This window comes from Lutra lutra, chromosome X (assembly GCF_902655055.1).
Source record: "Lutra lutra chromosome X, mLutLut1.2, whole genome shotgun sequence".
In the NCBI taxonomy this organism is placed as follows: Eukaryota; Metazoa; Chordata; class Mammalia; order Carnivora; family Mustelidae; genus Lutra; species Lutra lutra.
Window position 1 is genome coordinate 50185303 of NC_062296.1, and position 17503 is coordinate 50202805.

The 17503-nt window shown below is 39.7% G+C and overlaps 1 protein-coding gene across 3 annotated transcripts in view; it reads right to left on the bottom strand.

Annotated features, from left to right (window-relative positions):
- The window catches only part of KIF4A (kinesin family member 4A), a 114400-nt gene that overhangs the window by 41425 nt on the left and 55472 nt on the right, over positions 1–17503 (bottom strand). For all 3 annotated transcript variants that reach the window (XM_047714896.1, XM_047714897.1, XM_047714898.1), the window contains exons 11-18: positions 14790–14922; positions 13066–13124; positions 12848–12953; positions 8284–8340; positions 7078–7263; positions 2444–2547; positions 993–1137; positions 136–246 (exon numbers count right to left, since the gene is read on the bottom strand). In XM_047714896.1, the coding sequence (XP_047570852.1) occupies positions 136–246; positions 993–1137; positions 2444–2547; positions 7078–7263; positions 8284–8340; positions 12848–12953; positions 13066–13124; positions 14790–14922 (901 nt within the window). The remainder of the gene's footprint in view (positions 1–135; positions 247–992; positions 1138–2443; positions 2548–7077; positions 7264–8283; positions 8341–12847; positions 12954–13065; positions 13125–14789; positions 14923–17503) is intronic.

Consider the following 17503-nt stretch of genomic DNA (forward strand, 5'->3'; position numbering starts at 1 on the left):
AAGAAATACCTGTTAACTTTATGAATGTGTCACATTTTTTTGGGAGATAACCAGTTGTTTGAAGAAAAGCTTTAATGTTAATCAGCCCAGAGAAGGGTTTATGAGGTGGGCCTTTGAAAAGTTGTAGTTACTTACTCGTTCTTTTAACTGGATTACTTCTTTGTCTTTTTGTTGTTTCCACTGTCTAAACTTCTCAGCATCCTCTTTCATCTGACGCATTAACTGTACCCTCTGGCTTTTCATCACCTGTAAAAACAAAACCCAGTACAAGTATTAGTCATCTGCATTTATTCTAGGCTGATGTGCAGATGGATAGACTAACTATTAAGAAGAGAGAAAACCCAGAGCTGAGCTGAGAAGGCTGCCAACAGATTTTCTGATTAGGCTTGCAGTACCCCTTGCTATGCTTGCAAGGGGTTTCCAAGTATAGACTACACAAAAGAACACGCTGAAGAAATAAAAAAAAAAATGTACCAACAGCTAAAATCAGCCCGAAATTCTTTGTATATAAATGAAATTTCAAGGAAATATCTCCTAAGCCTCAAGGACAAATCCACCTAGCAACCAGTGGATTCTAAAGGTTTCAGTATAAGCAGCCAGTGACTCTAACTCACAGATATCAGAAGTCAGACATTCAATGGCTGAAAATATTTCCCAGGTGTCCTCACTTTGTAACTACTTGACAAAATAATTGTACATAATCATGGAAGGTGGGTTAGGATATCACCACAAAATATCAAGGTATCTTTCTCCTTTGGTTTCCCAGATGCTCACATTAAGCACCTGATTGCTCAAGCAGGGTTTTGTCATTCAGATTCTCGGTGACTACCAGGACAATGTCCAGTAAAAGGGACATTTGTGGAGGGTCACACATTTGAAATGATGGCCCTGCCTGCTACTTTCTCACCTGACAACACCTCTGTAGTATAATTCTAAATGGAACAACTATGTTTGTAAGTTACGAAATAAACCCAAGGATGAGAGTTTATTACCCGTATCTCCTGGTTCAGTTTGGAAACGGTATGCTCTGTGGATTCTTTCAGCTTTAGGAGTTTGGACTGTTCATTCAGTTTCTTCTTCAGATCAGCCATTTGACCCTCTAGCTCCTGAAGACGTTTACGGCGGCGCTCACTCAACCTAAAAACAGATGCCATGGGAATGAAGACTAGGAGCAGCAACGCCTGACTTCAAAAGACATAGTATTCGACTCCCAGGTTCACAATCCTGATATATATATAAAAGAGATGACTGGTCACATAGTCATCTTTAAATAAAGAATAACCACCCAAATGGTCTCAATAATGGAAGCTCAATACAAAGAATAAAACAACAAATTTTTTGAGTGTATAACACTGCAATTGACTCAATACATCACTCCCCCCACTATGCTAAAAGGATGGTTCTTTGAGGATATTTCACTTTAGTTTAGCTGTAAAGGAATAATTCTAATGATTATTACACTAGTCTGAGATAGAAAGCAAACATTCAGCATAACATTTAAGAACATGAACTTTAGACTTAACAGAGATATAATCGAGTCACTGAGTAAAAAGAAGGTAGAGTAGCCAATGAGGAAGAGGTCTGAGGAAGAGGAGGATATTCTGGTTATCTGTCCTGGTTTTATTCTTTATTATTATTTTTTTAAGTAGCTTCCATGCCCAGCGTGGGGCCCAAAGTGGGGCTTGAACTCATGACCTCAAGATCGAGACCTAAGCTGAGATCAAGAGTCTGACATTTAACCGACTGAGCCACCCTGGGCACCTCTGTCTTGATTTTATCCCCCCCACCTTTTAAAGAATTTTTATTTATTTATTTGATACAGAGAAAGAGAGAGAGCACGAGCAGGCAGAGTAGCAGGTAGAAGCAGGCTCCCCGCTGAACAAGGAGCCAGATGTGGGGCTCAATCCCAGGACCCTGGGATCATGACCTGAGCCGAAGGCAGTCACTTAACCAACTGAGCCACCCAGGTGCCCCTTGATTTTATTCCTAACTGACTAAAGGATGGCTAGATTGTTCTTTCATTTACTAGCCTGGACATTAATTCTATTGACAAGCTAATTGGCCATCAGTGCAGGGACAAAGAAACTGTAGCTGTCAGGTAGGTCTGATAATCTTTCAGAATCCAGCTCAAATGCTAACTTCTCATAAAGCCTTTCTTGATTATGCTGAGCTAAACTGGTATCTCCTGACTCTGAACTCTTGAAGCAATTACTGCGTAGGAAATTTATCTAGCTACTAAGCACATGCTGCTATGGCATTCTTTTACTGACATCATGAGGTACTGTTATAAATCTCAATTAACTTTTCTTCTGTTGAGATCTCCTCTCCACAACTAGGTGTAAACCCTGTGGGGGCAGAAAATGGCTCTTTTTTTCTCTATTTCCTTTATAACTCCTTACACATAGTAAGGACTTAACATAATACTTATTGGCTATATTCTTACTTGGCTTGGTTGACATCCTTCTTTGTTGTCTGAAGTTCAAGAACCAATTCTTCTTTTTCCTTCTGCAGATTGATGACTTCTACTTCTAGATTTTTTATGTTATCCTAGAAATGTTATAGGTCAGAGAGAAAGCATTAGAAAGCACGGGAAGAGACTCACTTAAAATAAAGAAAATCCCTTCAACATTCCATCTCTTGAGGAATTATGTATTCAATTTTACCACTTCAATCGCACACTAAAAACATCTGTACTAGATTTAAGGAGATTAAAGTTACATAGTGGGAAAAGTATAAACTTGGAATCCAAAAGCCTGAGTTTGAACCTTGAGTCTAGCATTTAATATCTAAATATCTTAAGGGAAGTCATTTCATCTCCTTTTAGCCTTAGTTTCTATGCAGAAAAGAGTTAATATAGCAGGCCTGATATTGCTATTCTTAAAAAAGCGCTGCTTGCAAGACTGGTCTTTGGCTCAGGTGTGCAAACTTGGGTTTTGATAGGGTTTCCATCCTTTTGATAAGAGTGACTCATTATGTCAAGCAAGAGACCCTTAACCATACAGAACAAACTGATGGCTACCAGAGGGGAGGTGGGTGAAGGGATGGGTGAAATGGGTGATGGGGATTAAGGAGGGCACTTGTGATGAGCAGAGGGTGTTGTATGGAATTTTTGAATCACCATATTATATACCTGAAACTAATATTACACTGTATGTTAACTCACTGGAATGAAAACAAAACCTTAAAAAAAATCCCTGGACTCCTAGACTCCAGGGAGCTTCCCTGATAGACAACATTTCACACATGTTGTCACAACCCATTGCTAGAGGAATTAAATAATACATATTGTGTTACTCCACTGGGAGAAGACTCTTAGAAGCTCACATTTGGTTTCCTTCAGACTTTGCCCCATGTGCCTATTCCCTTTGCTGATTCTGTTTTTTATCCTTCCACTGTAATAACTCATAGTGTATGACTATATGCCGAGTCCTTTGAGTCATCCTGGCAAATTGTCAAACCTGGGGGTGGTCTTGGGGACCCGCGAGAGTTTCCCTATATATGTAAACAATTAACAACACTACTTACCTCCAGGGTTGTTGCGGAGATAAAGTAAGATAAAAAAGTTATGACATTTTGTAAATAGAAAAGGGCTGCACAAACATCCTTATATTCAGAACTTTTAAACATATATATTTAATACCAACTGCAGTTCTGCATGCATTTAGGAAATGAATTTCAGAAACTGAATTTTAGTCATTTCCAAGATTAGGAAAATCCAATAGATCCCTTCCTGTTCTCACAACCAAAAAATTTGAGGAGACTGGCTGAATGAGTGGTTGTTAGCCAAGAAGATTATGTGCGGGTCTTAGACCAGTATTGAAATGACACGAAGAGGCAGGTTGGGTGAGGCTGTATCAGAGAAGCTTTCTAAATAGGCAAGAGCTGTTTTCCACAAAATCTCCTGAGCCACACTAGTACCCAATGAAAATCAATCTCATTGCTTTATAGTTACCTTGCATATTTCAACTGGCAATAATGTGTGTGTGTATACTTAGGGAAGTAACACAAGAAAACACTGTGGTAAAAAATAATCCAGATAATACATATAAAAAGGGCATGTTCCCTCTGCTGCCCTACTCTTCCAAAATTCCAGTCCCCTATCCAGAACTAACCATGGTTATCAGCCTAATTCACATCTTCCAGACATTTTTTTCTAGATATTCATACATATACGTAAAGACCTTTATGTGTGTGTGTGTGTATATATATATATATATATATATATATATAATACATAAGTACATTGTAGCAAATGTCTAGAGTATTTATGTATAGAAAAATAATATATACATACACACATATACATGTGCATATTTGTGAGTGTGTACCTATTGAATTGTGCAAAGATAAGTAGAATTACACTGTATGTATATATTATTCTGTAACTTGCTTTTTTCCAGTCTTAGAGATTTATTTTTATCATTGCATATAGACCTAACTCATGTTTTTGCCATAATGAAATATTCTTGTGCATGCCTTCTGTGCACATGTGCAAGGTTTTTCTAGGGTAAGAACAAATGGAATTACAGAGTCACGGGGGTATACACTTTTAATTTTCATAGATACTGCTGCTAAATTTTCCTCTAAAGTGGCTATTCCAATTTATACTCTTGCTAAGTAGGAGAGTACTCTTGTCCCTACACCCTTACCAATATTTCATATTATAAGACTTCAAAATTTTTACCAATTGGATGGGTGAGGAATAGTATCTTTTCATTAAATATATGCCACATTTAGTCAAAACTGTCTGATTCCACAAAGCGAGTTGAGTCCTGGGTTACTAGAACTCATGACAATCTTCATTAATCAGAACCTATACCTCCTCAAGTTTTTCTATAGCAATTCTTCGATGATAAAAAGAAAAATACTTAGGGGGCACCTGGATGGCTTAGTCGTTAAGTGTCTGCCTTCGGCTCAGGGTTCTGGGATCGGGCCCTGCATCGGGCTCTCTGCTCAGTGGGGAGCCTGCTTCTCCCTCTTCCACTCCCCCTACTTGTGTTCCCTCTCTCGCTGTGTCTCTCTCTCTTTCAAATAAATAAATAAATAAATAAAATCTTTAAAAAAAATACTTAGAACAAGAAACTACATTTATTTCTCAGAGTGATTTACATGTGATGAAAAGGTACTGTTTACAATAAGAATTTGTTTCCTCTTTTTTATTTTATTTTATTTTATTATTTTTTAAAGATTTTATTTATTTATTTGACAGACAGAGATCACAAGTAGTCAGAGAGGCAGGCAGAGAGGGAGGAGGAAGCAGGCTCCCTGCTGAGCAGAGAGCCTGATGTGGGGACTTGATCCCAGGACCCTGGGACCATGACCTGAGCCGAAGGCAGAGGCTTTAACCCACTGAGCCATCCAAGCGCTCATGTTTTAACTCTTTAAAAAAAAAAAAAGATTTAAATTTATTTACTTACAGAGAAAGAGAGAGAGACACTACAAGCAGGGGGAATGGTAGGCAAAGGGAGAGGGAGAAGCAGGCTCCCCTCTGAGCAGGGAGCCCAATGTGGGGCTCCATCCTAGAACCCTGGGATCACAACCTGAGCCAAAACCAAGAGTCAGTGCTTAACTGAGTATGCCACAAAGGTGACCCTAAAGTAATTCTATTTTTAATCTTTTGAGCAATTTTATACGTTTTTGCTCAGTGGCTGTACCAGTTTGCATTCCCATCAACAGTGCATGAAGTTTCCTTTTTCTCCACATCCTCGCCAACACTTGTTGTTTCTTGTGTTTTTGACTTTAGTCATTCTGATAGGTATGAGGTGATATCTCATTGAGGTTTTGATTTGCAATAACGTCTAAAATTTTCAAATTAATGTATTATACTACCAACTCTTATCTACAAAAATAAGGTAAGTGTCAGAAGGAACAGCTTAAAAAATTTAAAGTATAAGCCTAGGGAATAGGGGAGAAAGTAGTAGGGCACAAATTGGTTTTATTTTTCTGATTATTATACTGTTTGGCTTTTATTTTTTAATTTTTAAAAAAGATCTTATTTATTTATTTGACAGAGAGAGATCACAAGTAGGCAGAGAGGCACACACACAGAGAGAGAGAGAGAGAGAGAGAGAGGAGGAAGCAGGCTCCCTGCCAAGCAGAGAGCCCGATGCAGGACTCGATCCCAGGACCCTGAGATCATGACCTGAGCCGAAGGCAGAGGCTTAACCCACTGAGCCACCCAGGCGCCCTGTTTGGCTTTTACAAATGATATATATGCATCTGACATTAACAAAAAATTAAGTTTAAAAAAATAAGACAAAAAGGAAATAAAACCTCTAATGGCAACTCAGTTACTATTTTGGAATACCCAAAGGGAATTCTCTACCCCAAGGGAAAAAAGCGTTAAAAATTATTTAGGAGAAACACTTTTCTTGTTTTTATTCTGGAAATTTAGGGGAGCTGGTGGTAGAAACACATGAACACGATCATGATTTCTTGATACAGGCATATAGGACCTGAGGGTGGTAGGATATAACTAGATAGGGAAACAATCCACCCTTTCCTCTACCAGCACTGGTAACATCACTTGGTGGATGGGAAACACTGAGCTACAGTGGAAAATAAGGTCTGGAGCAAGGGTAACTCTGTGGAATAACCTGAAAGCCAAAGACTTGTCTTTCAGTAAAGACCTGATTATTAATAAGCAGGGGCCAGTTAGAACTACCACTAGGAAAAACAGTCTAGCCATTTGCCCAGTCAAATGATACCCATTATAAGTCTCCTCCTAATTCACATTATAACCAAGGCCATCTACTAAGAGATCTATCTTTCTTAGACTCTCAGTATAGTTATTAGAACAAAATTTCTCCACAAGTAGGGACTACATTTATTATTATGTTATCAAACTATTTATTAAATACCCATTGCATAAGGCAAGGTATTAGAGTAAATGAAACAAAATGGCAGGTTCCCTATCCTGAATGTATCATTTTTGGAAAAAACAAAACAAAAAAACCAACGCTCATTATGTTGTCTCATCATCATCACAAATAGCACCAACAGTGTGCTTGTTCTCTTTCCAAACAATTAAAGGGAGATGGTAGACATGAACAAATGCTGCTCTAGCAAATATCTTACCTGGTACTGGAAATGAATGGGCTGTAGCTGGCTGTCATTCTGAGTCATCTTTCTGGCGAGGGCCTCTTTCAGTGCCAGGGCTTTATTCAACTCAACAAGCTCCTTAGACATTTGAGCTTGACGTAGAGCATGCTGAGTAGTGAAAGCATCAGAAGACCTACTGGTCTCGGGACTGGTTTCCACTTGCTAGAAAAGATCAGGATAATGATTTGTAAGAGAAAGAAGCCACTGGAGTTCCTTAGGTCTTGCTTCATCAGGTCTCACACCACCTCTCCATTACTAGTACCACCGTTCTTTTAAAAATATGGCTTCTTGTAGATTTGCATTAAACATATAAGATGAATTGAGCCTAGGCTATTTCCCTGTGCTCATGGCACCTTATTTCTTATATCCTTTAACTGACCCTTCTAGAGCACACTAAGTTTCTTGCTCTTTCCTTTATTGATCAGGCTAACATTTCTTAGCTTTTATCTCATTCTAAGGGGACTTTACGGGAGAAAGACTTCTGGAAATGGCACTTTAGGAATGATGGCAATGGAGAAGAGGCTTCATTTATTCTCACAGAGCTCACCTCTGGCACCTGATTTATCTCCTTTCTTCTTTCAGAATATGAAAAATACTGATACATGTTTATTTTAGGGGGGAAAAAGATGTCTCAAGCAAACCATTGTCTGGCCTTCCATTCTGACTTTACTCTATAAGCTTTAGCCAACATTTAGTATATTTTATCTATTCTTGCAACTCAAACACTCCAGATATTCTCCTTGGTTCTTTTAGCTCCTAACCATCCCATCCACAGAAAAAGTATGATGAGAAAAAAAAATCTCTCCCACGTCTTCTCTGATGCATTTTCGACTCTGCCAAAATTTCCTGATTTGTTCCTTTCCTCATTCTAACTTGCTAGACAGCAGATGCAGGATACTAGCATCTAACAAGGAATCTGTAAGCCAGATTGCAAATAAGGAAAATGACATCCTTGAGATGCCCTGCCATCCATCACCGGTTACACTAATTTATACTATTAGAGATGGAGCCTATCCAATTTAGGGGTTTTCCAAAGCTGACATTTACACTCAAGATTTCTGGATTTCCAAGGTATTCTATGGACGATGGTAGCAATCGGGGATGCTCTTCCTCAGCTGAGTGATACATTACAGGAAATGGCACAGTTAAATCTCCTAGTTCTACACAAAGCCGATTACTTACAGCTTCTGGTTCCACTGTAGTATCAATGGCTGCAGCCATGCAAGCAACAGTTTCATCCTGCAATGACGAATGATGTTTCAGTTTAGGAAGAGACTCTGAAGTGAAGCTTACTAGTGGATTTTATATTGCTTATTCAGTTTTTTTTTTTTAAGTGTATGTAGAGACTGTTTAAGGCGCTGGACCCATTTTGTGGTATATATACACCCAAACCACAGATTGCCAGTTCCCACCTCTTAAGTCTATCCTTGTTATAAGGTCAATTGTGTACTTGTTAAAAAAAAAAGGGGGGGGGAGGTCATGTGGCAATTGACATATTTATTGCACCTCTCCTGCTCTGTCAGAGAACAATCGTCCGGAGTGAAACATTAGCCGTTCTCACAGGCCAAAGTTTAACCCATTTTATAGACTCTACTCTTTCTTTCTGTTTTTACCACCAAGTTTACCTCTATGATATATGGGTCTAGCCAGTTCTCATGGACATACCACCCTAAAAACAGACATATGAAATAAAGATAATGCAGTAGAAAAGTGAATAGAATGAAAGGTTATTTTTTGTTTGTTTGTTTTTATAGTCAGTTGAGGTAGCAAGAGCCTACACTAGGAGATACATTCCACAGGTAGACACCCCAGAAAGATGTGCTCATGAAGTCAGACAAAGATCCTGCAGCTTTTCTCCCTCATATACATAAGAACCAATCAATCATACAACAGCTATTCCAGGTAGTGGTTACTTGAAGGGAAAGAGTATGCACTGATTCCTTTCCAGAGAAGGGCTATTCCTCTTTTGGGCATTGGAACAACCATCTAAAAGGGGAACTTAAAACCATGTATTAGGACCAATTTGTTCATAGACTGTCATACGAGTGAGTTCTGTTCTCCCCCACTGGAATTTAGTTAGGCTTTATTTGGCATTGGGCCGTATGGATTACCACTTCTGTTTAAGTGATTCTGCAAGCCCTGGGAAGAAAGGATTCTTTCCAGGAAGTCACATGATTAAAGAGGTCACAGGTGAAGAAGCTATTGGCTCAACAGCAAAGAAAGAATTCAGGGTTAGCACACAGAGTGTCTGGATCAGTTCAGTGAAACATTACATAGTTTTTGAAACTTGAATCTCAGTACCTTCAAGGCAAGGAGCAAAGAGGCCCTTAGTTAAGTGCTATTTGTAAAGTACTTCCCTGCCCAGAAATTCCCAATCAGTGAGACTCAAAGAAAATTCAGAGGAATCTCCAGTGTTCCCACATCCCTTCTCATCATCACAATACTCATGATCTTCAAAGGGCCAGACATGAGACTCTTCTGGAACAACAGCACTTCAATATACTATAGGTTAACAGTTACCCCTTTTTCCTCCCCTATTTTCAGTTTCAGTAAATGGCCTACTTATAGACCTATCCTAGATTAGCAAAGCCTGTAACACTGGCTTTTGGAGACTTTTTTCTAGTACCTTCCAGAGGGTTAGGATCAAAGTAGATGGGTTAATCTTTGAAGAAGACATGTTACTGTGGGTTTACCTTTTGGTCTGTGGCCCAATAAAATTTTGTAATGTGAAAGTTTAAGCTTTGGTGACATGTTCTACATGAACATGGTAGGATTCTGCCTTCATAATCCTAAATACAAATACATGACAATAGGATTTATTTCAATCTAACAGCCTTTCTCTCATTCTAAGGCTGCAATGGAGAACTTCTCGTAAGGTAAAAATACATGATTTGCTGAAGGCGATGGTCAGGGAAACAAGCTAGGGTACACTGAGCTATATTATATTAACCAGCAATACCCTCCCATATGAAGTTCGCACTGGGAGGCAGTAGGTCATACCATTACTGGGCATGCAAGATGCTTTTTATGGAAATGGTCTTAGAGGAGGGGGTAAAAACAGCGACAATAAAATTCGATTTTATGGGAAGTGAAAGGACTGCATGAATTTCCTCACAGGTGACTATAGCAAGGAGGTTTGTTTGAATTGTGTTTTAAAGGAAGAAATGGTACAGTTTAGTGCTTAAAGCCCCAGGGGGAAGATTTGGGAACAACGGTTGCCTTCATCACTAAAAGGGGGTGTTCACCCGTCACTTAAAATAAAAATAGTTTTAATCCAGAACGAAGGGCACAAGCACTTTTATTTGAAACATTTTGCTTTCACTGTAGTGAGTCTTAATAAAAGCCACAGGATACATTGTTGTTTATTTCCAAAAAATATGTAGCTGGGAGGGTCCCCAAACAATAGACATGGAGAACTCTGATTCAAGAGTCCAGCAGGAGCTGTGGGCAAAGGAGTTTACTCTGCCTAACTGTGCTAGTGGAGGGAAGCCAACCAGGGAAGGGCTTTATCAGCTTGTGGCAATCTTTAGTACCTTCTTGTTTCAGGCGCCAAGTGAATTTTTGTGGCAGATTCAGCGATTCTACAGAGTCCCTGTGAGTCAGCCACCACTAGCGACTTCCCTCTAGAGGCACGCCAGGCCCCAGTCATATCACCAGATCCTCACTGCGGATATGCCTTCTCTTCTGTTAACGACTGGTTTCCATGGGTTTCCTTTATCCTCCCCATGTGACTCGAAGCCCCAGAAATGAGGTGGTGGGAAATCCTCTAAGATCGGTGTGGTGGCCATGAATGATGGTGTCCTGGGTCACTCTTTTGTGATCATTAAAGCTTCAGCTCCAGTATGGTTCCACAACCTAGATTATCTTAATTTTGAGGCAGCTCACACAAGGTGTTCAGACATCAGATGTTTCAGCTATATTTAAGTGGAATTATCGATGGTGAAATTTCACCTTGCGATAGCCATTCTCTGGCATACACTCTATAATTTAGCCACAATGAAGTCCTTATTATGTTCTAAACTTTCATCCCTTTTTGCTTTGGCATATACCTTTTTATATAGGCTGTCTTTTCCTCTTTGTGTGATAAACTTCTATTCATTTTTTAGAGCCCAGTTTCTCCTGTACTGACTTCCTGAATTTTCCAGGCAGTTAATCACCCTTTGCTCATATTGCTGATGTAAAAGGATTAAAACAGAAAGAGAGGGTTCTTAGTTTTCCTTGCCTCCTTTCCCCCTTCTTTGCCACCTCTCCCACCTGTGAACCTTAACCAAAGAACAAACTACAAGGTTTGCAAGAATGACTCTGAAAATAATTGGACAGTTAGCAGGATGGGGTTGCACCATTGTTCTTAATTTAAGCAAGAGGCACAAAAACTGGAACAGGCTCCAACCAGAAGTTTTGCGGCAATTAACCACAGAACTGCTACCTGAGCCAAACCACAAGGACACCCCACCCCCTCGCTTCTCACCTTACAAAACTCTAATCCTGCTTTGACTCAGGGAGTTACCTGGAGTTCAGGAGCTCCCTGAGTACCTCAGCTGAATGATGCCTTTAGCCTCTTTTGGAGTCACTTAAACTATTTTCTCTTGACATTAATACAGTAGTTAGCAAGGTCACACAGCTAGTGAGTGGCAGAACTGTGTTCTAACCAGGGTCTGTGTGGCTCTGGAGCCCAGGTTCTCAACTGCTGTGGTCTGTGTGTTGGACAAATGAGCTGTAATCTCAGACTGCTCGGGACAGCTCTGAAAAGTACTACTTGTTCCAAAACACTGCTTTCTAGTCTTTTGGGGACTTTACTCATTTAGTTTATTGGAACTCATCCTAACCCTTCCTTCAACAAGAATGTATAATATTTTTAAAATTGACTCTTTCAGAGTAAAATACAGGTGTAGCTGATTCTGTGGATACCGTTCTGACAAGTCTAGAAAACACTGGGCAAGAGCTGAAATGGAGAAATCACTGTTCTGATAGAGTTAAAGCCTCTGCCCAAGAACTAGAAATTACCACCAGTCATTTATGAACATGTCAGGGGTTCAGAATGATAAACAAGAGGCTATAGATGGAAGAAAACCAACCATAACCCCTTAATCAACCATGGTCCCTTAACATAATATGATTTCAACTTAAAAAAAAAAGTATATATACCTAAGGGCTAAGCTAGAGAAGGAACCCAAAGATAAAAGGTCTTTAGGGTGGTTGGATTGTAAGAATTTTTCTTCTGGGAAAAACAAGAAATACCTGCTGCCTACCCCCTCCCCCACTACCATTGTAGTTCTAAAAATAAATAAAAATTGGAATTTACAGAACTATCATTTAAACTAATTTATCATTGGTTAGAAAGGAGAGCTATGGTATTCCCTGGTTGCTCTAAGTTATCTGTCAGAACCCAGTGTGTTTAGAATTGAGGTGTGGCACAAGGCCTCTTGTTAAGTTAGCCTACACTACACAAGTCAATGACTGCCGCCATGCTACAGGGCAATTTTGCAACTGCTCTGTTGCTGTGTCCAGCATTCAAGTAGAGTACTGAAATCTGAATGTGCCATTGCATATGTAAGCTATGAGTGTTTTGATTGAACGAATTTAATATTCTGATCGTATCCAGTGATCCATGATCTCTGTCCTCAAACAGCTCACAATCTAGTTGTTTTCGGCAAAAGCCAAAGGCACAGAGTTGGACACATGTATAGGCAACAAGTGAAACAAACGAAAGCAATATGTCTATTTACACTGCCCCGCCTTGGCTTACCGATAGCTGGGTAATCACGTGCTGTAGGTTACGAATTATCTCTACATTTTCTTTTAATTCCTGGTCTTCCAAAGTTTCCACTAACTTCTGAAGATCCACTTTGAGGCTGACAATTCAAACAGAGGAACCCAAAGGTTAATCATACTGCAAAGACCAGAGGATTGATGATTATATACTAAGGTTATAGGTCACTCACAGACATTTGGTATGAAACTTACGCTGCATGCTGCCTGAGTTCCTCCAGCTTGGCGTTCATCTTTTCATTCGCTTGTTCTGTCTGCAACAGAGACCCAGGAGATCATCAGTGGCGATGCCGGACAGCCTCACCTAATTGTGCCCTCTCTCCTATTTCTATGCATTAAAACCTGGGTAGAGAAATTGCCTCCTTTGCTGTAATCGAGGATTCAGTGGGCTTTGGTGATTTAGTGAGAAATGACGTTTTTTTAAACAGTCGTGGAAATTAGCCCTTCAGTCAACATGAGCTACTGAAAATAGCATCCAAGCAGCTGGGTCTTAGGCTTGCCATGAAGCTCAGACTATGGTGTAGAGTGTGAAGCTTTAATTCCATATAGAACTTTGCAACTGGGGGAAAAGCAATACTTCCTGGCACGCTACTCCCTGCTGTTTGCAAAAAAACCCACTTACTTTAAACTGCCTCCTACGCTCTACTGTTCCCTAGCCCTAGCATAAGGGCACTGAAAACATAAAAGGGTCTCATATGAGTTGAGCTTTTTTTTTTTTTTCAAGTTACACTATCCGATATGGTAGGCTGGTTTTAGTAAGAAAAAACAAGAAAAAGGGTGAGGCATAAGAATATGGCAGAGGGAGATACATTTTGGGAAGGGTAATTGATAATTTCCATTTTATCTCAATCACAGTATCTGTAACATGCGAGATGCTGCAACAGATTAGGGAAAGACAGTTTATAGAGGACAACAGTGTTGTGGTTGTTGACATTCTAACAGGACATCAAGCAATAAGCCTTCCCGTAGCCAAGTTCAGAGGGGTATGTGGCTAGAGTAACAGGTGCTGTCTGTTAACATTGGCCATAAGCACACATGTGTGAGATGCAGCTTCTGGAGTTACTTCAAAGGCATAGAACGCAGTACTAGAGACAGAAAACTATATAAAAATCCTCTAGTTCTCATTTTCACCGTTCCAGGAGCAATGGACAATGGATATGGGATTTGGCCCTCTTTCAAGAATCTTTAAGCAGCTTAGGCCTCCCTGACTAGAGAGCACACAGATGCATGAAGGTGTATAAATTACAGATGTTCAATCACATTTTGGTGGAAACTCATTTTTGCTTTTGGCAACAGCTGTGCTATTAAAAATTGAGTTGTATTCAGGCTAGTAGAAAAATGTTAGTGGTAGAGCCAGCACGCACCAATTCAGGTTACTATCAGACAGGTAGTAGGATATGGAACTGGAGAAATCAGTTATATAGGGATCCACTCTTTGGAAATTAACCGTATGTGAAAGGAATTAACATTAATTTCCCAGCTGTTCTAGCTCACCATGGCAGCTGTTAAGACAGAGTACAAAATATGACATTAGGGGAAGGGAGGTAGAGAAGACCTAAAATCTTACTAAGGGGACAGTTACTTGCTATTACAGATAATGATTAGGCAGGACTTTAGGTGACAGAAGGATCTGGTTCTTTTCTCTCTGGTTGGTATTTTAGAACAAATCTACTTTAAAATCAGATTCATGTGGATTCTCTGTGGTGGATATATAGGATATATATGATTCTTTCAACTTTTCTGTATGTTTGATTATAAGCCCATGTGTCTACCCTAGAGGGGCTCCATGGAGGATACGGTACTATGAATCCATTTCTTTCCGCATAACTCGTCTCTCATAACGAGAAGCTTGTAAAATATTTCCAAAACCAAAGCTAGTAAACGTACAGATTGCTAGTGGCTTAGTTGTGGGGCCTCACCAAAATGATCCTCTCCAACATCTGGGCTGTCTGACCAGCTGCTTCGCTCAGACCACGACTTAATTTTTCATTCTCCTCTATGAGGGACTGATTCTTCTCCATCAGGGACTGTAGACTTTCTGATGGTTCCACACTAAAACAAAGAAAGAAATGTATTAGAAACAGATCTGTTAATAACACCTATATCAAAGGTAGATAAAAATATATCCCACAGACCTTTTAGGTGTGGGGAGTTGGTTTAAAATTAACCCCCAAAAGTCTGGGAAAAAGTGGGTCCATTCCAATCTATCCTTCCAGTCAGGTCATATATTGAATGAATAAGAAATATATGCCTGAAATACTTTGAATTAATGCTTTGCGGGGAGGTAATAATTCAGAGCCAGCCATGGTTGCAACAGAAATGACTAACCTCTACCCTTGGCTCTTGGTTTAAGATCTTTCTATTTGTGCCATGTAGTTAAGAAGTGAAGGCTAAGCAAAATAAGTCAATCAGAGAAAGATAATTATCATATGATCTCATTCATATGTGGAATTTAAGAAACAGAACAGATGAACATAGAGGAAGGCAGGGAAAAAATAAAACAAGACAAAATCGAGAGGGAGACAAACTGTAAGAGACTCTTAATCATAGGTAACAAAACTGAGGGTTGTTGGGGGGGGTCACTGGATGATACACTATATGTTAATTGAATTTAAATAAAAACAAACAAAAGAAGTGAAGACTAACTGTAGCTAAGATGCATGTTGTCTCCCTCCTCTTCACACTCCTGTAGCTAAAACTCCCTCTCAATCTCTCATTAAAGATTAGGGAAGCAAGGAAGGAAGAGGTAAGGAGGAGGCAGAAGTGACATTGCTCGGGGCTGAAATTTAACTTTATCAATATAAGTCAGCTACCTATTTACTGAAGTTTAGGGAAATAGCATTTAAGAAGTCAGAAAGTTGATGTAATGACCAGTGGCCACTGAGAGCACATTTCACAACTCTCCATAAATGTTCCCTTCTAAATGTCTGCCTTGCTTGAAACCTCTTGTTCATTTGTCTATCAATTTTAAATTGCTTAGTGTGGGTGGTGGCAACAATGGTGTCCGTGTCAAGTAGGAGTGGAAGGGAGGGACAGAAATAGCTTGAAGGAATACATACAGATAAGAACCTTTGGAACTTATGCAGATTACTTGATGCCAGTTCCAGACTAACGGAAAAGACCAACAAGATGGTCTTGGAAAAGACCATCAAGTTTGTTTTTTGTTTTTGTTGTTTTGTTTTGTTTTGCAATCCACTGGGATTCGTTGTTCAAAAGACTGGAAAATAGGACTGGTGAAAAAAGATCAGAAGAAATATGAAAATTTGGATCTGAAGGAGACTGAAGGGAAAAATGAATAGCTGCCAAGGCTATAATAAAGAGGAAAAAAAGGACAGGGAACAGCTGTTCCCAATCTCAATAAAGGCTGGAAAAGGATTTCAGGAATAGATGCCCTCTCACCCAGCTTAAGACCTCCAGGAATTTTTAACAGAAAATCTTAACATGCTCTTTATCACAAAGTTAATAGCAAGGCCACACCATAAGGTCTAATGTTATACTACTGAGAATTTACTAAGACTTTTTAAAAATTATTTTTAATTTAAAAAAATTTTTAGGGGCGCCTGGATGGCTCAGTGGGTTAAAGCCTCTGCCTTCGGCTCAGGTTGTGATCTTAGGGTCCTGGGATAGAGCCCGCTTCCTCCTATCTCTCTGCCTGCCTCTCTGCCTACTTGTGATCTCTGTCAAATAAATAAATAAAATCTTTAAAAAAAATTTTTAAAGATTTTTGTTTATTTTAGAGAGAGAGAGAGGGAGCGTGTACATGAGTGCACAAGCAGGGGGCTAAATGCAGAGCCTACACGGGGCTGGTCTCACTGCCCCAAGATCATGACCTGAGCCGAAATCAAGAGTTGAACACTCAACTGACTGAGCCACCCAGGCGCCCTGAGAATTTAAGACTCTTATGAAAGAATGTTCAGTTAAAATGTGGATTATAAAGACAAACTATTGGCAAATTTAGTGTTATTTTAGATTGCTTTGATATTTTCTTATTGTTATTAAGCTGAAAACTTCCATGCATCATTTATGAAAGTTGACAAGCTCCAAAGTAATGATACTTTAAACTCAATAGTTTTCTCCTTCTAAAAATTTCCAAGGTTTCTCTAAATGGGGGGAAATACAACGGAAAGCCAGTGTTTCCTCTTTTGCAGGCTATTTAATGGTCAATGCTTGGAATTCAAGTTAGCTGAGCATGTGCAAATTGATAAATGTTCACAGAATATCAATGCAAAAGCTTCCATGACTCACATTCAAAAAGAAAAGAATATAATCCTAGGACAAAAAGCGAAAAAAATCCATTTATATGAACTGTACATTTTGTAAAAGGCCTTTATGAGAGGTTTCTTTTTTTTATTTGAGAGAGAGAAAGAGCACAAGCAGTGGGGAGGGGCAGAGGGAAAGGGAGAAGCAGACTCCCCCTGAGCAGGGAGCCCGATGTGGGACTTGATCTCAGGACCCTGGGATCATGACCCGAGACAAAGGCAGACGCTTAACCGACTGAGCCACCCAGTCGCCCTGAAATGTCTCTTAAAATATACATTTTTGAGGGGCATCTGGGTGGCTTAGTGGGTTAAAGCCTCTGCCTTCGGCTCAGGTCACAATCCCAGAGTCTTGGGATCGAGCCCCGCATCGGGCT